At 36.7% G+C, this 24604-nt stretch overlaps 1 protein-coding gene across 3 annotated transcripts in view; it reads right to left on the reverse strand.

Annotated features, from left to right (window-relative positions):
• The window catches only part of LOC149805675 (pleckstrin homology domain-containing family H member 2-like), a 349103-nt gene that overhangs the window by 89215 nt on the left and 235284 nt on the right, over positions 1-24604 (reverse strand). For all 3 annotated transcript variants that reach the window (XR_016419762.1, XM_089950325.1, XM_089950326.1), the window contains 5 exons: positions 17130-18350; positions 9636-9693; positions 8917-9002; positions 6199-6388; positions 5718-5857 (listed from right to left, as the gene is read on the reverse strand). Coding sequence is in view for 2 of the 3 variants with exons in the window: in XM_089950325.1 (XP_089806451.1) it covers positions 5718-5857; positions 6199-6388; positions 8917-9002; positions 9636-9693; positions 17130-18350 (1695 nt within the window). In the remaining variant the exon portion in view is untranslated. The remainder of the gene's footprint in view (positions 1-5717; positions 5858-6198; positions 6389-8916; positions 9003-9635; positions 9694-17129; positions 18351-24604) is intronic.

Below are 24604 nucleotides of genomic sequence, written 5' to 3' on the forward strand. Positions count from 1 at the left end.
TGGGAAGGCATGCCCAGGATCCCAAAGAAATACCCACTTTTGCCATCATCAGCATCCAAAACTGGAGGTTTAACAGGCAGGCCACTTTGAAGAATGTATGCAGTAGCTTGAAGAAAAGATAAGAGGTCTAAATGTAGAGGGAGGAACAGACCACCCTCTATGTTGTCAAGCAATATTTTGGCCTTGTGAAAACCTCCTTGATATTTCCTCTATCATAGATGAATGTGGGAGAAGTAAAAGGTCTGGATGAGGTCATACCCTGGAGATCTTTTTCAAACTGGAAAGGATCTTTTTGGACTGTGTGCCGGATTGTTTGGGGCACGAGATGTGGGGTAACAAATGGTAAACTTTGTTTACTGCCTTATCAAAGGACCAAATCGCTTCTTCCTCCTCATCCACCTGAGATGAGGAGTGGGCCTGAGAGGTGTCATTGCCAAAGGTTCTGTCTCAAACTCGCTGGAGTTGGACAGTGGCTGGGCATCACTATGTCCCTTGATTGAGGGGGCATAGGAGTACTACATGTCGCAGTCCCTGGTTGATCAGGAGATGCAGAGGGGAGACGAGAACATATATCTACCCTCGATGATATAACACCTTTAGCCTTCAGAAAGGAAACCACTTGGTGAGGTGATGGTGGGTCACGAGCTGCAGCATTACTTTGATTGTTATGGCAAGGTCCAGTAGTCCATGGGGGCATAATGGACCAAGGTCCCTTGGTGGAAGGCCTCACATCCCATAAGGGTCCATAGGTATAATTGGGTGGGGGGGATACCAAAACTGTCCCCATCCCTAGCCTCAATCATGTGCATGGATTGTAAATTCTGCACAGGGTGGGATGGTGGAGGGGATAGAAAGGGAAACTCAGTCCTGGATCTGTCCCCGTACCATGAGGTTGATGAGTGCCAGATGGAGAAGACCTCATCTTCACCCTGTGCATCATGGGTGTGAAGTGTTGTCTCCCTAATGGAAGAGGCCAAGATGTTGCCAGAGGCACAATATGTATTGCGGTGTTCAAACTCCCCGATGGGAGGGAGCAACCCAATAACACAGTGCTCAACTTCCTTAAAGGGAGGGTGCAACCAATGGCTATGGTGTGCAACCTCCTTCAAGGCAGGCACAACCACTCAACCTCCTTAGATAGAGGTGCAACCTGCTATTGCAGTGCTCTACCTCTCTGATGGGAGGATGCAACCCATTACGGTGCCGTACCTCCATAATGGGAGGGCACTACCATTGGTCACAGTGCTCTACCTCCCCAACAAGAAGGAGCAACTGGCTGCCTAAAGCGTGAAAACTATTTGGGACAAAATACTTTCCGTCATCTCCCTACAGGTGAAATTGAAAGGCTTCTTGAACGTAAAGACCCTCCTTTTAGAGGGGCCTCAACAGCTGTTAAGATGTTTGTCCTAACATGTGAGATCTGGAAGAAAAGCCAGAAAAATCGGATGAAGAAGAGGGAATGTTCTTCCATCTTTGATAGATATGCTTGGAATCTACCAGGTGCTGCAAGACCATAAACCAAGTGCACCTGGAGCACTTGATGCAGCCTGTGTGTGTGTATCCCATGAGGCTTTTTTGTGGCCACACTGTCCCCCAGACTGTTTTGCTGACATGTTTTTGTTTTTCTTGTAGTGGTGTGGTCCCTGGTTGATGCAAAAATTGATTTATGCACAAATATACAAAGGATGGAAATTATTGTTTAAGTATTTCCTTATTTATAAAAAGTAAAAAGATATTCTAGTTCAGATTATTTGTTTACTGAGGTAACATGCAAATACATGAATGTCAACATTGCGCGTTGTATGAAGCTAAAACTATTTTACTGAGCTGAAAATAAAAATGGAGGAAACAATGTCCTCAACATTTGAGCAGGGCCTGTTATTGTTCCTAGAACACAGCAACTAAACCCATACCATTCAGTTAATATTTGAAGTAAAAGTGTCTACCACCACAGGTAGAACATGAGGTAGCTTCCAAATTCCCACAAAAACGAAGTTCTATGGGGGAAAACAAAAAGCATGGTTCCCACGCTTTTTGAAATATAAATTTCCAGGTCTTTTCCAGGGTTTTTTTCTAGAATGAAATTCATTTTTTCAAGGTTAACATATGACCATTACTGAATGGAGAGCATTTTGGATTATAAAACATGCATTTTCCAAATATGAAGATATTTCTCTTTCAAGACTCTCCAGAACATATGTCAGAAAAGATGATCATGTACAAAACCACAAAATGACTCACACTAAACAAATCTGACTATATTCCTATAAATTGGCATTTAAAGCCATTTCAATGTACAGAATACAAATTCTAACTTTACTTTGCTGACCTGCATTATGTTGTTACGTGGAAACAACATAATGAGCATACATTATTGTTTCCTTTCAAACCTTTAATTCTAAAGAAATCTAGAGCAATAAATGTGCATGTTATACAAAGTAAACATCGCCTATCACAGTATGAAAAAAACCACACCAATAAATGCAAAGTATTAGAATCTTATTTTCTAACAAAAAAAGTTTAACCCTGAATTTATGTGTGCCAATAAAATCTCAAACAAGATTTTTCAACCAACCTAAACTCCTTAAGATGACTTGTTTAAAAATTCCATCATTTAAAGACATTTACCCAAGGGTTTATTTAAATTTTGACAGAAGACCTTCAAAATTATATACTGTTGTATAAACAAGGACTGAATTTTCTGTAAAATCAACTTGTCTTCTTGTAGTTCAATAAACCAGTCCCCAAACCTGTATTGATACATGGGCTCTTATTGTTTCTTAATATATAATAAAAGGGATGACAATTTCTCATTTCTCCTGCATTCTGTTTAGGATCTGAAACCAGCGCTTGAAGCTACATGTCACTGTGTAATACTTCCGCACCAAAGTTCAGCTCAGAGATTCGAAATGTTTCTAATCCGGGTTTCCTCCGAATATTTCAATTCATCTTTCACATTTGGACATTTAGGATGGAGTGTGGGTTCAGAGCAATTACATACACAAAATCTGGAATCTGCCGCCATCGTAAGATAGCTTACCAGTGGGCCTAGCAAATTTAAAGTATGTTATATCAACTTATACCTGCTTGTAATCAATAAGAAAATAATTTATTTTCTCGAAAATGGCAAGTATTATAATCGTTATGTCTTTAATCCGCTGACAGACTAGATGAAACTCAGCATCGATGAAACCTGACCCATTACTCGCCATTTGTGTTAATAGTCACATGACTTCACAACTCTCAAACAACAACATCAGAAATTCAATAGTCACTTGATATCAACAACAAACTCCTTTTTAATGTCGTACAAAATTTCAATTATATTAAATGAAAGTTGGATACCTTTTGTAAAAAACCAGAAACAACATATAATTCTCAGCATATTTATTTTGAGAACAACTACAAGAAACTTGGCCAGTCTGATTCATCAAGCAGAGTAGTCTGGTTCCTTGCTTCAAAATGCTCCCTGTGTGAGAGAGCACATGTCAACATGGTAGTTTTGTTAACTCCGGATTTCGGTCTTGGAATAAATATAGAGAATTTTGTGCTCTTTCGTTTTTCTATTTTTATTACAACCAGTATATGACTTTCATTTAATATTTTTTCTACAATATTTGAAAACGATGGTTCTGTGTGCTTGTGCAACTAGCAATCAAAATTGCAAGAACCAGCTCAAATTTCATCAACACATTAGTTTTATCATCTTTCAGCAGATTAAAGACATAAAGATTTTAATACTCACAATTTCTGAGAAAATAATTTTCATATCTATTTCATGCAGGTATAACTCGATTTAACAACATTTACGTTTGCTAGCCCATCCGTTCAGTGGCCATGCTTTAACACCACCATGTTGACCTCTTGTTATGCTAGACTGGTTTTCAAATGTTCCATGTAATTAAAAAAGATAGGGATATTGAACTGTATGTGAATCAAAAAAGTTTACTAGACAAATCTAACCCAATGAGCGTTTGGATTGTCTCAACAAATATATTTATGGCAAGCACCCAAATGATCCATAACACAACCTCCCAATATTCTGGTTAGAACTCAATAAATTTAACTCACGATCAATTCAGTTACGACTCAATTACATAACTGTTTCGGGCATCAAGAAATGGAGGAAAATTCCAACGTTTTCCCCGACTTTCGCCAATATTTGCAAAATTCAAGGACTTTTCATGGTCAGGAAAATACTCATCATTTCTCCTGACTTTTTCCTAATTTCCTGGGAGTGTGGGAACCCTGAAAAAGCTACAATATGTTTCTTTTAGAAATGAATGGACAGTTGTAACACTGAAAATTCTTAAACACTAGAGAAAGAGAGACTGCAAACTGTAGTATATCAGGTGTCCACAGGCATTAATTTCTTGGTCACAACAGCTTCAGACATCTGGACAGCATGGTATCCATGAAAACAATGACATATAGGCACATCTACCTTCTGCGGATGACCATACGACAGAGTGGTGTGCAAAAGGACAAAGGGTCATACTGACTTTTTCTCCACTCTGGGAGGATGTATTCACATCATACAGATGTTACTTCTTCAGCAGGAAAATAGATTAGCTAAGCAATAGTGACAGGATAAGTAACTGCTGCTATTAAAATGGGAATTTCATTAGTTCGAATCAAGTTCAAAGGAAATCAATATGCATTCTGTCCTTTACATAAAAGTTATTTTAAAATCTGCCATGGTGGCATGAACAACATTATGCATCATAATGCACATTAATGCAATAAAGAACAAATATTTCATCCTTGATATCATGTTCATGGAATCAGCATCAGATGTCAATAAGGATACGGGGCCCTGAATGACCGAGTGGTCTAAAGCACACACCATTACGGATCACTGCCATCTCACCTTTGTCTGCATGGGTTCAGTCTTGGGCTCAGCTAATGTGGGTATGTGAGAAAGCTTGCCAGTAGCTTCTTGTGGGTCGGTGGTTCTTTCCAGGGTCTTCCCGGATTCTTCCTCCACCATTAATACTGGCCGCCATGTATAGCCTATCTTGTGTTGAATAATGGCATCAAACCCCATTACAACAACAACAACAAGGATATAGATGCTGAGACAGTTTGTCAACATTATAGCTGAACACAATTTTCCATTTACAGCAGCAGGTCATTTTTCACATCTAGTCAAAATAATGTTCCCTGATTCAGAAATCACACAAAAGTTCCCACAGAAATGGACAAGAACAGATGAAGACTACTCACATAGTGACCCATGCTGAATGTCCTTGTTGAGATAAGACAAGTTCCAATAAAAATTAAATATTCTCATTGAAAATCCTCCCTCATTTGGAATAAAAACTCCAAACCAATGTTTGCAAATCTCCCAATTTTTCTTACGCTGACTTCTGTTCTGTCTTCTGACTTGTCTTTACCTCAAGAAGGCCTTTACTGGGAAAACAAATGTTTAATTTGTAATACTGATACACTCCAGTGACCACTTTAAGCAGTATCCAATCACTCTTTAGTTATGAAACATCTGGCTGTTAAGAGTGGAAAGCAGGTAAATGTTTAATTCATTACTTAATTAAAAGTTCACTGGGAGAAATGGGAATGGTCATTGAGACAAGATGACTGATATCTATAGGTGACTGTTAGGGTAGGTTTGACTGTACTTATATGGGAGAGTGTCAATAAGTATGATTCATTAAAATTATTCACTGTTAATTCGTCAAAGTAGCTTATGGTGAACTTACACATTTATTCTTGTCTCCGGCATATTTGAGGAGTTTTTGTTCTGGTTCTGAATTCTCAGAATCACTGTGGCTTGATGCACCATCTGGAGGGTCGGCATAATCACAGGAAATTTCTGAGGTAGATGATTCATGAGATACACCTGAAAATGAAAACTCTATTAATCAGTAGGAAGTAGAACATGTTTGTCTTCTTATGAAAATGTAACTGTGAAAGAAGCTATTAACAGAGAGTCTTAAAAATCCCATTCATTTGTCTGGTACAATATTTATGGTCCAAATGAAGAAAACTGTATTTTTTCAAATCATGTAATGAAGAACAACATTCCACACTGACAGTAACTGGGTCAAGATAGTTCCGCATGGATTTTCAATACCAGAAACCATAATCTAAGAAACCTTGATGGTAAAATATCATAACTGAGTGATTTCTAATTTTTCATATAGTTATGACAAGATCTATTCATAAGTTATAATCACTTACCCCGTTTTGTTGCCCCTGAGCTGCTTTGGTTGAGGTGTTGCTTCCTGCCACCATCTCTAATGGCCATCTTGGCACTTGTAGGACTGATGATGTCATCATCAATGGAGTCCCCTACAGAACCCCCTTCATCATCAGAGGACTCTGATATGGAGTCCTCAGTGAATGGCATACTTCTAATCTGTGCTGCTTTCTACAAATGAAATGAAGTGTGTAGACATTTTTTAATATTTTTTAATCCAAGCCAAACTTAAAAGAGGTCCAGAAGAAACTTGTGTCATCTGTACATAGCATGATTCCAAACCTAACACAAATCTTCAGATTGCTGGTCATACCATTATCACTGCTAGAAACTGATGTGAAACATGTCTTGTTATTTGCTGACTCAGGCTAGAAAAATTCTTGAAACTGAAAGTCCTTATAAACTTTAATTTCACAACAATGCAATCTATAACCTAAATGGAGTCTATATGGATATAAATACTGTGAATATTTAATCTCCGAAACTGAATTAGTATGGTTTGTGTTTTAGTAGTTTCCATTTACTTTGAGTTTTTTATTTTTTAATGTTTTTCTAATTTCATGGTGTTTGTTTTTGTAATAATATTATTATATGTTTTATATCTTATATGTGTTGTCTAATGTTGTAAAGCGCTTAGAGCTTCTAAAGATTAGGCGCTATCTAAAGTCCTCATTATTATTATTATTATTTAATCTGTTAGTTTTCTTTCTTTGACAAATGCTTCAGCTAAACAAGGCCACTAAATTACACAACAGCATGAAGGGCTGAAATCTCTCTCTCTCTCTCTCTCATATACTGGGTCATATTTTATTTTGATCTTGAGGTAAAGAAGAAAAATATGATAAAATACATATGCCTCCCCTCTCTCTTTTCAAAACAAAACTGATGATGACGAATTTTAGCATCAGTGATGCAATTTAACTATTGCCAGTAATCTGAAATAGCATACAGTGATACCATTAATATTCATGAAACAGAAGTTACTAGTTTAATTTCACACAGAATCATGAATTTTATCCTATCTGTAACTCTTCAAATTTACAGGTCAGCATCATTAAATGTAGCTAAAAGTACATAACTTGTTTTGAAATACTTGGAGTGAAACAAATTAGTTACTTTTAGCTACATGTAATGATGCTGGTCTGAAAATTTACTGAATGACATAGGATAGGAAAAACTTTGCAATGCTGTGTGGAATGAAGTAATAAAAGACAAAGCTGAGGTATTGATCTGACCTCATCTGATGCTTAACATCAACTTATATATGAAGATGGAAAATTTACAAAAACTGCAAATTCAATTAAAAGTTACAGACTTTGCTGAGAAAAGAACACTGCAGAATGTGAATTTGGTGTGCTGCAAAAACAGATGCATGGCTGGTGCAAGAAAAAGTCAGTTCATCATGATACTACCAGACAGCTGAAGAAAATCTGAGTAAAGCCCCTATGCGAATGCAGAGTTTGGTTTGAATGAATGGGTTCTTGAGCAGTGCCAAAATGGGCATTCAGTCCCCAGAAGCACCATTAGATTGAAGGCCCTTTCCACTACAAGGTTAATGGTGATGAAAGTTTTAAAGCTTTATTTGGAATGTGAACACAATTTATGCAATCTCACAGACTTGTACTCAGACTACTCACTCACATAGCCCAGAAATTGCCCGTCTATGCCTCGGAGAAAATGGATAAATTTTTCAAATTTGTTATCATCGAGAGGAAAAAGAATGACATTGATCTGACACACAAGAAATATGGATGAACTTCATGTTTTGGTCTGGACTGAGAAAGTATGATAGACCAGGCACATTGGTGAAACACAATGCATTGCTTGTGTGGGACATGTTTCAGCGCATTTGGTGCAGTCTGTGAAACAGAAGTTGTGGCAACAGTGAACATACCAAACTTTGATCCCTGGTAGCAAAACATCAGTACTGTGGCCACTGGATGTTTGCCTAAACAAGTTCAATCCTACACGGAATCAGAGTCTGACAATGTTTACAACAACTGGATGGCAGTGGACTAATTCAAAACAATATTTGGCAACTCCGACAATAAGGATGAGTTCTTGGGCTTTGAACCAGATGAAATGATACTGTGGACTTTACATTAATTGTTTATTATAATACTTTTGGAATTAATATATATTAATATATTACAAGAAATTGCAAATCACATTATTCTGGGTACCTGTATAAGACATATTATTCAACGTATAGATTTATTATATGAATGGATTGAAAATGTTAAGCATTATGGAGCTCACTGCATGAAGATGGACAAAACGCAAGTTGTAAATATTTTTGTAAATATTCAACTCAATAATACAAATGTACTTATTCTAAACCGTTTTGTAATTATTTGCCATATCTATCCAGTTTGATTTGTTTATTTCTTGCCCATGTGTAACTAATTCACTGACCACATTTCACCCCTTGAATATGGATATGACCCCAACCTCAACTTAAAGGAGGGTCATAATGAAATTCACTTTTAGCAGCCTTAAAAGGGGGAGGGGGGCCTTACTGATGAATCAACTGAGTATATATGGTACTACAGTATTATTTCTTCTTGATATTATAACCAATTATCCAGCTGAAAAGTAATGTACCAAAAAGTGTAACATTTTTTTCTTCTTGACATCATAACCAAACAGACAGGAATCCTTAAATTTTTTGAACAAATATTTTGCAACAAGAGACTTACTCCTTTAAGAGTTGCATAGACAGGAACACTGATGTCTTTGAAGAGAGAACTGGCAGTTACTGGCTCTGACAGCGTATTCTTCACATCTGAAACACAAATGATGACAATTATAATTTAAACAACATTTGGAAAAAACCTGAAATAATTCAAAATATCTACCACTGGAATTGCAACCAGAAAATATAACAAAAACGTTTACACATTTTGGACAAGCAACCATTTCACAAATATTAACAGTATGATATTAAACAGTAAAGTGAAAATAAAAAGCACATTTAGTCACAATCAACACAGCTAAGTGCAGAATATGATTCCTCCTCTACTTCATATTATAACAAAACTTGCATATATTCATCAACCCTCAACAAGTATTACAAAATAAGGGAGGCAACACCAGCAGAATTGAAAAAAGAAACCAATATCACTTTTATAGAGATTTCCCCTTGCAAAAGAGAAAGAAAAGCAGAAGAAAAAAGCTTAGATCCACATCATCTAGCCTACAGATATAACAGGCACACAATATGATACCAAGAATGGGTTACATCTGAGTAACAAAGATGAAGCATATGCACAATATGGCGGCAAGAAAGGATTAGGTCTATGGCTTTTTTGTCTAGCATGATTAACTTGATCTCACATAAAGATCCTTTAAATTTAATCTTTTTGCTTGAACCTCTCTTATTGCCATTGGGTATATTTATATGCTCATGCTGTTTTACCTGCCACAACATCCATCTTGGGTCTTCTCCTGTGAACCACAGGATAAGCCTTTGAATCCTGTGGAAAAAGTTAAAGCAACGTTTATTTCTATGGCTACACACACACAAAAAAAAACGTTTTTTCTTTTTCTTTTATAACATTGGGTACATTCATATGCTTATGATCTGTATAAACTCAACAAATAATTACTAATTACTGGTTAATTTTATCTCTCCTGGTTTCTGAAGGCACAATATAAACAAATTACAAAATAAATTTCAGAACTTGCTGGACTTTGGGTTAGCAACTACCAAAAGAAACAGCAAGATTCCCACAACAAAAATTCTATTGGTGAGGTCTGCTCTGAAACTTGCAGGTTTCAGGTCATCAGGTCAGTGGCAATTCAAATGAAGAAAATAAACCAAATTATTCTACAAAACTTCTTAAACCATTTTTACTCATTGTTCATTCAGTTATCAATCCTTCCTTGCATTCTCTTCAAAATCAGGGATGAAAAGTACCTGCATAATTTCATGCAACATTTGGAAGATAGAGTGAGATGAAAATAATCAATATGAAGCCAAACTTTCCAATGGTTTAACATCTTGCCATACTGTCAAGAAATATGATAACCTGTTTGTTTTACTTCAGTACCATGAAATTTAAGTCAAAATTTCAACTGCAATATACCTGCTTAACAGATTTTGCATACTTACATCTTAAAGTACTGAATTCTGATACATGAACTGCAAATTCATACAAAATGTGTTCGTATTATGACAGCCCAGATAACATGATTTTTTCGATTCCCCACTCTTTGTAGTGGGAATGTGGGTTGGAGAGAGAGCAGAGAGGTTTAAGAAAAAACTCTTCCAACAGCTCTCCATATGTCCAGATGAAGTTGACATGGCTTCTCATGGAGAATAGCTCTGCTCACCCTGCTTTCTTGTGAGACAGAGAGATGCAGCAATTATTTCACTTGTTTTCTCTTTTTCTGGAGCATTTTGCTCACTTTATTATACTGAAAAATGTGATCATTCAGTTAATTACAATGTAACTCAAATATATGTGTCAAAGAGAAAGAGCATTATTAAGGCTTTGTATCTTTAAACTGAATTATTCTGTATTATTTATCAATGTACTGGCTTTTGTTTTTGTATATCTTGGCTCACAAATGGTTGCAGAAAGTCATCCTAGATACATCCACATTTTGAAGATAGATGCTCATGTAATAATGTAGCACAAAAGAAGGCAACAACACCATTTTTTTGTGCCATGGATGTCTTCATTTCTTGCATAAACTAATAACCTAAAAGCTCAACAGCAGCTCTTTTGTAGGTTTGTTTTCTTTGCCATTATGTTGTCAATAAACAATGCACTTTTGGGTAAAAGTGAAGAGTATTTATTTTAATGAATAATCAGTTTTTGAATCATAGTTACTGTATAACCCACAGGATATTCAGTTATTTGATTCTTGACAACACATTTCAACTGACTCGTTGTCACCATACAGTTGGGATACATAATTTCAGTGGCAACCATTAGCAACATCTGAACCTGTCTCTATGGATTTACAATCGTGATGAAGAGTGCACCAAAGTCATGTGAACTTGATCCAATTCCAACATCATTGCTGCTTGAGTGCTTAGATCCAGTATTGCCTTCACTAACTGATGTTATTAATACCTCTCTCTCATCCGGGGAATTCCCATCATTTTTCAAAACTGCCATTGTAAAGCCTCTGCTGAAGAAACCAACACTCGACCAAAACAATTTAAGAAACTACTGCCCAGTTTCTAATCTCCCATTCATACAAAAAATCTTAGAAAAGATTGTTCTATTCCAGCTTGTATCTCATCTGAATTCAAACAGTCTTTATAGCCATGTACAATCTTGCCACAGTACTGAAACTACTCTTCTAAAAGTAGTTAATGACATTCTCTCTTCTTTGGATAGCGGAAAGATTACAGTCCTCACCCTCCCTGATTTGTCTGCAGCATTTGACAGAATAAACCATGATATATTACTTCACCGTCTCCAGCATGTATTTGGCATTCATGATACAGCCTTACTGTGGTTCAAGTCCTACTTGATCAACAGGACACAATATGTGTCTGCAAATAGAATACACTCCAGCCCTGTTAATCTATGCTGTGGTGTTCCACAGGGGTCTGTTCTTGGACCTGTTCTCTTCATTCTATATACCCAGCCGTTTTCAAGTGTCATAGATCATCATCCAGTGTCTCACCAATTGTACGCTAACAACACCCAAATATACAAATCTAGCCACCCAACTGAAGTTGATGCTACCATCCAAGGTGTAGAGAGGTGCATTTCTGATGTGAAATCATGGATGACAGGTAACAAGCTGCAGATGAATGATGATAAAACTGAGGCCATTCTGATCACAACACAAAGACTTTCTCAGTCGCATCCTTTACCTCAAACAATAAATATCAGTAACACCAACATTAAATTCACACAGTCAGTACGAAACCTAGGTGTCACTCTGGACAGTACTCTCATGCTGCACCAACATGTCATGAACATATGCAAGGCTGCATATCTTGAGCTGAGATGCATCAGCTCTATTCACAAATATCTGTCAGTTGATGCCACTAAAATACTTGTGTGTTCATTAGTACTTTCAAGACTGGATTATTGTAACTCAATTCTGTCTGGTTCATCTCAATATCTACTCCAGAAACTTCAAAAATTTCAAAACACAGCTGCTCAGATCATACTTAGAGTACCACGATCAGAGCACACCTCCCTGCTGCTCTGTACCCTACACTGGCTATCCATTCAATCCAGAATCAAACATAAAATTTGTTCTCTGTGCTAAGTTTAACTGATGGACTCCAGTCCAACATACCTATCCAACCGCACCCCATGTGTACACGCCAGCAAGATACTCACGCTCCTCTTCTGACAATCATATACTCAATATTCCCACTACAAATACGATGTCATATGGACAATGTTCTTTTGCATACTGGGGCCCAGCAGCATGGAATGAATTGCCCACTGAACTTACAAACAAAGACACAGTGACCCCATTCAAGAGTGCTCTTAAAACTCACTTATTTCAACTGCAAGAACAAACTTAAAGACCTAATAATGTTCCCAATGTTAAATATTTTCAGCAGTTTTTATGTTTTTTAATTGCATGGTGTTTTTTTGTTGTAATAATATCACTAGATATGTTTTTTATGTTATAGGTGTTGTCTAATGTTGTAAAGCGCTTAGAGCTTCCAATGATTAGGCGCTATACAAAGTCCTCATTATTATTATTATTATTCTAATCAAAGAAAAACAGGAATACAATGAAGAACATGTGTATTAATCAATAGAGCTAATATAAAATTATGGCATTTTATGTTTATTGTCTTCTATTATTTGCATTAGTCAGATTGACTAAGTATAGAAATTGTGTTAAAGAGGATAGAAAGTTTGAAATAAAATGGACAATGGTATTGCTCCAAACTGCTTACAAAGAGGTAATTCAACCTTTTGTTACTGATGACAAAACGAATGCACTCAACCCATCAGCTCCCTTTCTGTAGAACTACCTTATATCAAAATTAATTCCTCCCTTGTATGATTCAACTGTAGAACGCATTACAGACAGAAATTGAAAGTAACCAATCTATATAAAATTTTAAAACTTACTTGAACTGGGATAAACATATTGCTTCCATGTATTCTAATACTGCCAAGTCCAGCGTACTCCACTGAGAACCAAATGCAGTAGTTTAAATAATGATTTATTCAGGTTTCCAACAATTGATACTGTACATGGACATACCAGAACAGCTGAACCCTTTCTATTAGAATGACAACAATATACAGCTCTAAGACATCATGTCATTGTCACTTTACCATTCTGACTTACAATTAAGACATTATTATTTGCAAATTCCAAACTAATGTCCATACATATATGGCAGTGAAAACCTACCTAAAATCATGAAAACATTTTTCAAATTAATACATGGACCACAACCAGTGTACTAGTGAGGGTCTGAACTTCATCATATTATATATGGACAGCAAAGAGATAATATCAATGGTTGCTGCAAAAATGGTTGTTGGTTGTGTAAACTGTTTTGTCAATATTCTGCCGTATACTATTGAGTTTTTGTCGATTTATTGCCTGTAAATATTGTACATCAGTTGCATACCTATATATCTGTATCACCAAATAAACTTGAGCATCCGATAAAATTAATATTTACCTCCCTCTTCAACTGTTCATTTTAATGCACACGACATGGATGTATAATACAGAAAAATGAGATAAACATGCTCTGAAGCATTTCTGAATCATTAACTTTATATTAAACCCCTGCCCCTCTCATAAAATATTTACTCAAAACAACTACAATTTATTGAAATCAGTTGCACTGAACAGATGCTTTGGTAACTGTTTAAGTATTCCCTGATGGCCTAGTTTCTTCAGTTAGAGGCCTCAATACCCATACCAAGAAATAAATATGTTCAAACCATTAAAGCTTATTACAATTCTGCTTGTTTTGAAGAATATTTTATTCCAGTGTGATTTAAAAAATATAAGCTAAAATGCCTATTAGTTTTTAACTTTTTTATGCTTGACAAATCAACCTTTTAGGCATTCTTTAGAATTAAAATTTGAAAAATATACCGATTATAAATCTACATGTACACAAACTGAAATCTGTAAACATTCGTAAGTGGTAAGAAAAGTAATGTGTGTGTGTCTCTCTCTCTCTCGCTCTCTCACACTCGCTCACTCACAGTTTACCCACCTGGCCAAAGTAAAGTTAAGCAATAAGGCAATGCACAGAAACATACCAAATATTATGCAAGGAAAATAGTTTGAAATTTTTCTGTTCCAATAACCAAACACTTCAACAATCACAAACATGAAACTTCATACTTTAATATCTGTCGAAATAATTATAAGAAATATATCTCTATTATGATTAGGTTATTTATCTATCATTTCCTTAATTTACTTTTGTTTCTAAGATGGTAAAACTTTAGTTTTTAGGTTTTCCCCTTAAAACATTTAGCAAAATCATTGGATACATGTGGAGATAATACATCCATGCAGAAAGCTCTAAATCTATTGGAAATTAAAATCTCTCAACATGTTAGATTTTACAATTTTCTACACTGTTATTCATTTCAGCAATAAAATGAGCTGAAATCAATTATGGAAAGTTTTCAAATTTCCACCGTTAATTGCTGGACCATAATTAGGGCTTCTAAATACAATGCACCATGATTGCTTTCATGTGACAGAAACACACCTTTCTCAAACTGAAACTGACATCTTTAGATACTACTCCTTGTCAATATTTTATAACAATGCTGACAATGGTCATTGCTCTGATTTCTGTTGAACATCCACTGAAGTAAAGTCTTTATTAAGGTAAAACCATTTAAGTTTCTAAAGGGGAGTTAAATGCTTGCTCAGATTTGTAGCATAAACAAAATAAAACAAGTCAGTCCCTTACAGTACACATAAAGTCAGAACTGAACTAGTTCAAAGTTTTGTATATGTAGCTTTGTGAATGTGTCATTACAGCTTAAGGGCAAAGTATGGGGTTTGCATTTCAGTGTAAATTCAGTATTTTCTGTTGTTTTTTTTTAAAAACAGAAGTGTTTGTCACTTAGAATTTAATTGTCCATATCTCAGAGAATTACTTTCCCTTTGTAACAGTAAGATAAATTTATGTTGTTCAAGGGAAGCTCCACAAGGTGCGCATCTTGTAAAGTCTTGTGAGCAAGTTTGTTCAGAATTCTCTGAATAAAGTTAAAGCATAAAATTATTGCAAAAGATTGTTATCAACCTTTTCTAAATATGCATGTATTAAATATACAAGACTTGAAATTACTTTTTTATTATCTAGACATATGATCAAAATAAAGATGACTGAGTCTTTAAATGATATCAGGCTAAAATCACTCATGACATTTCATCCTTTCCATTGGTGGTCTTCTTTCTTTGCCTGTTCAGATGTCAATCAGTACTACTGACCAGCCCATCCATAGTGGAGTTGCCAGCACCAGGCCTGTCTAGGCACAGCATTGATTTGTAGACATTTATCCCTCTACCATGGAGCAAAAGTGGAGGGAAATAAGTGCCCCCCCCCCCCATGTGGGGGAAATAAAAAAATCGTGATCTGCACTGTATGTAATTGGTTATAAAGAAATTCTAAGCTAATCAAACATAATTAAGACTCATAGCAGCCCAAGCCTACATAATTAACTGAAAATCAACAATCAAAAGCAACTTAACATGCAATGAAATGTTAAACACCTATGGATACATTTAAAAAAATAACCTATATCAGCAGAGTTCACCCTGACACTTGTGTTCATAAGACCATTATTTGATGATCATCCTGACAGATGATTATCTGGACAAAATCTGTCCCCCAAGGGTCCAAATAATCCAGGTTGTATAATATATATAATTTTACTATTACATAATGAAAGTGATCCAGGACCATATTGCCTTATATAATGAACTATATTATATTCATGGGCTTATAGTGAAGAAGTGCAGTATACAAAAACTATATTGATTGTTATCCACACATACCAGTTTAGTTTCACCATACTGCACTGCATTAAAACTAGACATTACAACCAGGCCAAAAATACACTGTACCCTAGAAAGCAATAATCTGATGCAAGTTACAGCAGCCATTACCACAACTAATCTCTCATCCAGACAGCGCATTAAATTGTCAATCAACTACCACAAAGAAAACATTGAAAAAGTTGGCTGGTTAATTCAATCTAACTAAATCAGTAGTTCTAAACCATGGGTCGCAATCCAAAACTGAGTTGCCATGCTTGAGTGGGTAGCAACCTTAATAAACCTAAATTTCCTACCCAAGTGGTTGTTTTAGCATTTGTTGGTTTGTGAGGCAAACACCACAAACCTAATCCAGGTTGCTACCCAGATAGGTTAGGAACTGGTGACCTAATACTTTATCGTATTTTTACAGATAGTATTTGAGAAATCAGACAGGACTTTGTCAAGCCAAATGCTAAACAATATACACAATTTCAAATTCAAATATTAACAAAATTTCTAAGCCAATTTTCATATTTCTTAACATAGCTGAAACTCTTGTACCATTCATTAAATAGTTTTTAGAAAAGAAAAACTCTAAATTTTGAAAAAAATAATTTAGCTATGTATTGAGAAGATGGGTAATTCTCAGTTTTCCTGCGAGGACAGTAGTCCAAGTTTTCTTCTAGCTGCCTTGAATTTTTTAAAAGCAGACTTAAAAACACAAGGTATCAACAAATTGACCAAGCAGACCCCAGTTCATGACAACTGAAAAACATTTAATCACGTGTACCATCTGGTCAGCGTAATACAACCTGTGCAGGAATTACACTAGCATGTTACTGAACTAGCCATGTGCCATATGATTAATATGCACTCTGCATGTTGCATGAATTCAATAATAATAATTAAATAATAATATAAGAAACAGCATTTCACACACCCATGTATTGAAGCGAGCTCTGCCCCTGGCAGCTGGTGGGATGTCCTTGGATGAAGATGGGTGTCGTGTAACAGTGGCAGGTGCACTATGTACCTCTGCCAACACAGTGCGACTATCACCTGACTCTGGATGCTGCCTTTCTAACTGTGTTATCACAGAGTCTTCATAATCAAAGTGAACAGAGGGTGGTTTTAAGCCAGCACGCCTAACACGTGGAAGTGTTGCAATGGCAGAAACATTACTTGATCCATGGTCTGGAGTAAAGAATCTTGGAGGAGATTGTGGTGAGGATGATACAACATCAGGTAATATTAGTGTTATAGGTGTCACTGGTGTCCCATGAGACCGTGGAGATAGATTAAGAGGAGATGAATGTATTGGAGAAGTTGATCGTTCAATGATTTCCTGTTCTATAATCCCTGAGCTGCGACCAATGGGTCCTTCATCAAATGAATCCATATCAGGAGTGTCCCCACCAAGAGAATCTCTTTCAAACGGACCAACATGCATTATGGGCCTTTTGCTATTGAATGCAAAACTTGCCATTCTTTCCAACATGTCCTCACTTTCATTGCTAGAACTAACAAGAGAATCCATCCGACTAACATCTTGGAAAATTTTTCTTTCAATTTTAACCTGAGGTGGATTCAATCGCTTTGGTTCGTATGTACTCTCATGATTTTGGTCAACTTCTTGGTACAAGGGGTCATGGTCTATGTCAGCCATGCTATCATCACTTCCTTCATCAATTGAAATATTTTCATCATCAGCATCTGGACTTTTATGTCTAGTCTGTCGTACATGCTGGTCCACCTTCTTGAAGGACTCATCCATCCCTATCCCAAGAAATTCTTGTTCCATCTGTAGAGCTTCTATGATTGAGGATGAGGGTCTTTTGTGCACTTTTGGTTGGTCTTCAAAGACTGGTATTTCTTCATCTTCTTCCTGTGGACTTACAACCTCTGAATCTGGCCCTAAGCATGTAGCCTGAGACTGAGAAATTGGCCTTGACACAGATTGTGATCTTGACCTACTGTCTCTACATTCAGTGTCAGAACCATTATTTCTGCCATTGAGCTGGGAATTTTGACCCTCTGACCTTGATCTGGCAGAGATTTTCTCTAAAGCTGACCTTGATCCAGTGACATCTGACTTCAACCTAACATGTGAAGATGGTCTTGACCCCAAATATGATGAAGCAGACGAATTGGACAGTACATCCTGAAAGGAGTAAAGATGAGAAATAAGAAATCAGCCATAAATGAAAAAGGTGAATTAGTAAATAGAATAGAAACCTGAATACTGTATCTTTATAACTGTACCTAAGGTAATTTACATATTGTATAGATGAATAAAGCTGCAATTCAGATTAAAGACCTGAATGTTCCATATTTTTGAGAAAAATGAACTGGATTTACACCAGTCAAATAGTGACAATTAAATATAGATTTTGGAAGTAAAACTAATTTTAATCATGTAACACTTACCTTTTTCTATTGTATTACTATAATTTTTCATAGTTTTAGTCCCCAGTCCATTTAGTAACTGGAGGCCTAGAACAAAAATAAACACAGTTCTACTGAGATATTGTACATCAGTCACTTACACCATCTGGAATATCATCCTTCTTTGGCTTGGACAGAGACTGAAAGGACATCAAAGGAGGGAGTAGGGAATTTGGCAAAAATAACAGGTACAAAGTACATAATTAAAATTATTGTTACCTCCAAAATTATATATTAATACCGGCAACAAAAGACCTGTTATTATTAAATTGCTGAATTTAACAGCCTAAATTGAGGCTGACAGCCCCATGACTAGCTATCAGAGCAAACATACCATTTTTGTCAATAGGCTGTTCTACTGGAAACTAGAGAACGGCTTGACAACTTGCTCACCTGATAAAACTGGCTGTATCGCACAGATGCCTTTGCTCTGGTGTGACACCAAACAAAGGTAGAATGAAGAGGAGGAGATGGCAGAATGTAGATTTCTTAACATTATCAAGAGAGAAAATTATTAAGCGAGGCCCTAGGTGTAGCATAACCCCAATCTTCATGGGCTTGATTTTCATCAATGAAAGACCTTTATCAATGTGAGATTGATTAGCTCTTTGATTAGTCAGCATGATCTACTTTAACATAGTGGCTGTTCAGATATCAGAGGTACCTTCATGTGTGACAAAAGGTATTTTCAATTTTCCAGAATTTCTTTTTTTGTCAAATTTAGTCAAATAGAAATGTATGGTTCTAACTGAGTTAACTAACTGAATAAGACTGAGACTTGGGATTTCAACAGCTTCAGGACTACCAAAGGCAGCTGATTCATGGCTAGAAATCCGGGTTGCTGAATACTAACTGCCAATAAATCATGTGACTGACAATTTTTCAATTTCACTCCTCAAAGCTGATGCTAAAGGAGTTAAACCTGTCATTAATGCAAGATTCTCAAAAGAAGCCTCCGTCAGGTTTCACCCAGGATTTAATGAACAAAATACTGGTCTCTGTGTTCAAATAACCTGGTAAGTTTTTAAAGATTATGGCCCAGCCCTATGGTGGAGCCCATTGAGAACTTAAGGGTATGTGATATGGCTGCTCTATAGATCTTAATGGTGAAAATGAGTATTTTTACAACAAAGAAGAGAAGAAAATCCACAAATGTGGCCAAAGAGGGGCAGATCATACCAATGTGCTGCTCACTGCACCAATTAAAGAAAATTCTCCATCTGGTCTTGAAAACCTTGGCAATCCTTACAGCTTTCTAGCCTAAGCAATGCAGTCTGCAAACCTGTTTCAAAACTGATCTTAGCACATACATTTTTTAATATGTGCTTGATGTGAAGATGGATCATCTGTTGATTGCTGTGCTGCATCAAGTCAAAGAAATCAATGAACCACCATTGTTCATGGTATGGAGAGCTATTATGATGTGCCATGTCAAAGTCCTGACTGTGAAGAACCTGAATGGTAACATAGTAACACATAGGCATAGAGTAAATCCCTCCCAAAGACAGAAGGTGTCCACCACCCATGCAATCTGTGTGTGGAACTGGTGGGAGATAAGTAGTAGTTTGTTGTTCAGCCTCATTAAAGACACAATGCAACCAACTGCTACAGAGACAATTCTGTTAGGACTACATGTCCTTGCTTGGACAGGCTGTCCTCCTGAATATGTCTCTTGTCTAGAATGTAGCAAACTCTAAGAAAGATCCCCACTGAAGCTGTTCATCGGAGGAGGTTCCAGATTTCCATGGAAAAAGAAGGGGCATCAAGAGTGCATACATGGTTTCTAAAATAAGCTATGACCAACAGTTGTCTGTGATGGTCATAAAATGCACACATGAACCTGAACATAATGCATTGGAAGGTTTTTCTACTGCAATTAAGGATGTCTCCCATTATTGACTAAACTCTCCCATGAATGCAGAATTATTATTGAAAAATTATTTGTTTCAGAAATTTCTTTGCATTTTGGTTCCAGCATAGTAAATTTAAAATAATACTGTCTGTGATCATGTGACCGAGAACTGGAAATATATGCTTTTGACACTACCAGACTAATGACTGCATTGAAAAAACCAATATAAACACCACTGAACTGGACTGAATAAACATGAATGTAAACCAGACCAAAACACATATTACTAAAACTGCCATTGTAATCCATAATGCCTGATTTGACTGAGGTCTTTGTCTATAATATTAGTAAGTCATATTTGCTTTCAAGATTTGATTGATGTTATTAATAAGTGGTGATAGCGATGATAATGATGACAACAAAGGAGTCTGCAAGTTAAGCTTAAAACTACAAAGAGTGTGATGGTGTAATGTACCAAAATGTGTTTGTGCTTCATGTGAGGAATCTTACTGACAACAAAACAACAACACTAGACTCCAGCGGTACCAATTCTGAGCAGTCAGCAAAATGGATCTATGCACTGACAGGAAACAATTTAAACTTCTTTGTGGAAGAGTTGCGCTAACATTGCAACATTCCAATGCAGACAATTAAAAGACACTCTGCATTCTGGGGAAAATTCAGGTTGACTCCAGAAGAAACCTGGATCCAAAAACAGCACATAAATTTCCCAAGTGTTAATATCAGCAATAAGGACTGCCACCAATACTACAAATACTTGTGCTACATATAAGAAGAGCATGAATGGCAACAACTTACTGTGAAAGAACTGACTTGATGAGATGACATGCACATTTTAATATTTCAAAAATGTAAAACTGTTCAATAGTTTAAAGTTTTCACATGTAAAAACTTTGTTGACTAAAACCCCTTTCTTGGAAATTTCCTGATCTGTCCTGACGTGTCTTTTCTGTCACATGTATGAACACGTGAGTCTTATGAAACTGATGCCTACCACATAATAAAATAACCACACTGCTTATTCTACTGTATGCTCAGCATGTGTCGGAGATGGGGACAAATAGGTCTCCTCAAACTTTTACAAATCCAGTAGAATTTATAATTTATGATTTTGTATATGTTGGAGTGGCACAACAGAACTATATGTTCTCTTCTCATTCCTTTGATGCATGGAGTGACAATCCTTCTTGATGGAGGATGGGATGAGTGGTGACCCCACTTCAATAACAAGGCATTGAGGGGATGGTGAAAGCCTATTAGGCTATTAGAAACTCATCCATTTCATCATGGGGGTGGGGGGGAGGAGACATTCCATAATCACCATTGGTTGTGAAATTCACCAAATCCCAATAGGGATGGAACTGAAACACAGAGATTGAGGGGCTATTAACCTGGTCTCTTTCCCTAGTGGGAGCATGTTGCTTCCTGGTCCTGGTCAAGACACTATGACATCTTCTATTTGTGGAAATAAATGCCTGGTGACAGATATGTACTGTCTGGGCCACTGACTCATGCTTGGTGCCTTGTAACAGGTGCCCATCACCATCATCATATGACGATTCAATGACCGGTCTGGGGATGACAACCACTGTGCTGTGTTCCTATCCATAGATAAACAAGAAGAAGGAGTTAAAAGTTCCCTCATATCTGAAAGGTAGAATGTGCTCAGAGGTGCCAGCAAATTCCTTAAGCCAATAAGTGCCTTGTAGTGATCCATGATCTGGCAACTTTCTTCCATCAGAAAGTGCTGTGAATCCCTCCAAGGATTCATGAGATGGCTACTTCCTTCCAATGAGCAGTGCCATTGATCCCTCCTGGGATCAGCAACTTGGCAGCTTCCATAAACCAGGATGTACCAATAATTCCTTTTGGAATCATCTTGATGGCAACTTCCTTACCATGTGAGATGCTTTTGTACCTTCCTGGGATCTGCAAGTTATCAATTTTCTTACATTTGGAAGGCAGATCTGTTCACTCCTGGGATAATCACTTCAAAATTTTTGGCAACTTCTTTATACAAGGAAGTACCATAACTCCCTTCCCAGAACAGAGGGTGTACATGGAAGAAGTTTCTTTCTCTCTACAGCAGTCATTCTCTTCTAGTTCCCACACATCACCATCTGCCTATCATACATGAAAAGGACACATGTCTATGTGAGTGCCAAACAGGTGGGGATGGTATCCCATGAAACTTTTGTATCGTCGCTATGTCAACTTCTTCTGGCAAGATGAAAGACTTGGAGAAATTACGAACACAAAGAATGACTGAAACAAAATTGTATAGGGTAATATATACCAAATTACAAGTAACAACAAGGGGATAAATCATGGAAACACTTTTAACTAGCCTTTGCACAAAGTTCAACAAGATGACAAATGGGCATACTGATCAAAAAAGAACTGTGGACTAGGGGAATAAGGTCAATTACAACAAAGAAATGGACACAATTTATCGAAATTCATCTTTGCTAGCTAAAATTCTGATATTCTAACCTTTCTACACCTTGGCGGATCGATCCCATATTTAAGTGCTTTGCATTAGTGACAACTATTGGATTTCATGAGTTGCTTTCCTTACTATTTAATGCAAACAACAGAAAAGCATATAACAGCAGCTAGCTGGCAGCATGTCACTCCAAAGCCATTAGGTTGCCATGTTGGTGACAGTGACAACAATAAATATAAGAGCGGTTTGATTGGATACAGTGACTTGCATCCAATGAAATTTACAGGCCAAAAGCACTGAAACATCAGATCGATCATCCAAGGTGTAGCCATGTCAGCATATCGGAACATTGGCTGGCAAAGATTGAAATTATCGCAAATGCCACTTGAATTAGAAAAATATGTAAATGCCCTGAGAATTATGTTATACTGCTCAAAGTGCAAAGAAAAGAAGGACAATATAATGAATGATGGAAGTGATAACTAAGGCGTCAGACTTGAACTGTTTATTTTGTTCTGGACCTCCAATAACTAAGAGGAGGGACTTTTCACCTTGGACTGGGTACTAGCTCCATGAAATGTAAACGGATTTTAATTATGGCTGGTAATGTTACTGCTGCGATTAAAATGCCTTTTCTATGTCTTTTAAGGGTCATAACCATAAGTTATGGTCAATTTATGTAAATTCTTCTCAGCTAATCTATGCAAATTAGACTGGAAACAAACAAAAAAGTGTCAATGCTAGTGTTCACAAGCTGTTAAGAATTCTCAAAGTTGAACAAGAGTGTAAACTTTGTAAGAAATTGTAAAAATCTATCATCAAACTCATCTGAGATTTTGTTGAAGTGGAGCTTCATAGCCAATTTAGTTGAACTCAAACAATGTGAATACTATAATTATGTCACTCAAGTGAGATATCTAGTCTATGCTCATCAAGGGCCATAACTATGTAAAATAGGTTCAACATCAGGCCTTTGCTTGACTAAATTTCTCATTTCTCCTCAAATTGAGATTTTACATTGTCTTGCTTATGATACTCCATACAAAGGCAGACACAGTGGCTAGAGTGCAAGATCACATTTTAGTTTAAACATTTAGCACATGAAAACCTTTTCAATCTTGAAAAGACAAATTAAGGAAATCCTCAAACTTTCGTCACAGATGCAAGACTTCTTTAAAGGAAAGTAAAGGTTTATGACTGTATTTTAATCCCTTGACAAATGTTGTTAAACAAGACATTCAAGTGGGGCTGAATTTGTTAATCTGGATTATGTGTGTGTGTGTGTGTGTGTGTGTGTGTGATTTGGATTTTTAATGTAGCTTTAACAATTTTTCAGTCATATCGCTACGATGTCTGCAGTGTGACAGTTTATAGTGATGTCTAGTACTGAGGCATCATGTCACAGACATGTAGCATAATGTCTCACCCAGTCACATTATTCTGACACCAGGCCGACCAGTCTTAACACTAGCCTCTAAATGCTGAGTACCAAGCGAGGCAACTTATAATACCATTTTGTAAGTCTTTGGTATGACTTGGCCTGGGATCGAACCCATGACCTCCCACATCTGAGGCAGACGCTCTAACCACTAGGCTATATGATCAGTAGTTTGGATTATGTAACTTAACAGCTGACCATTTCACTATGTAG

Source organism: Sinohyriopsis cumingii, chromosome 2 (assembly GCF_028554795.1).
Source record: "Sinohyriopsis cumingii isolate HCF-2022 chromosome 2, ASM2855479v2, whole genome shotgun sequence".
Taxonomy (NCBI): Eukaryota; Metazoa; Mollusca; class Bivalvia; order Unionida; family Unionidae; genus Sinohyriopsis; species Sinohyriopsis cumingii.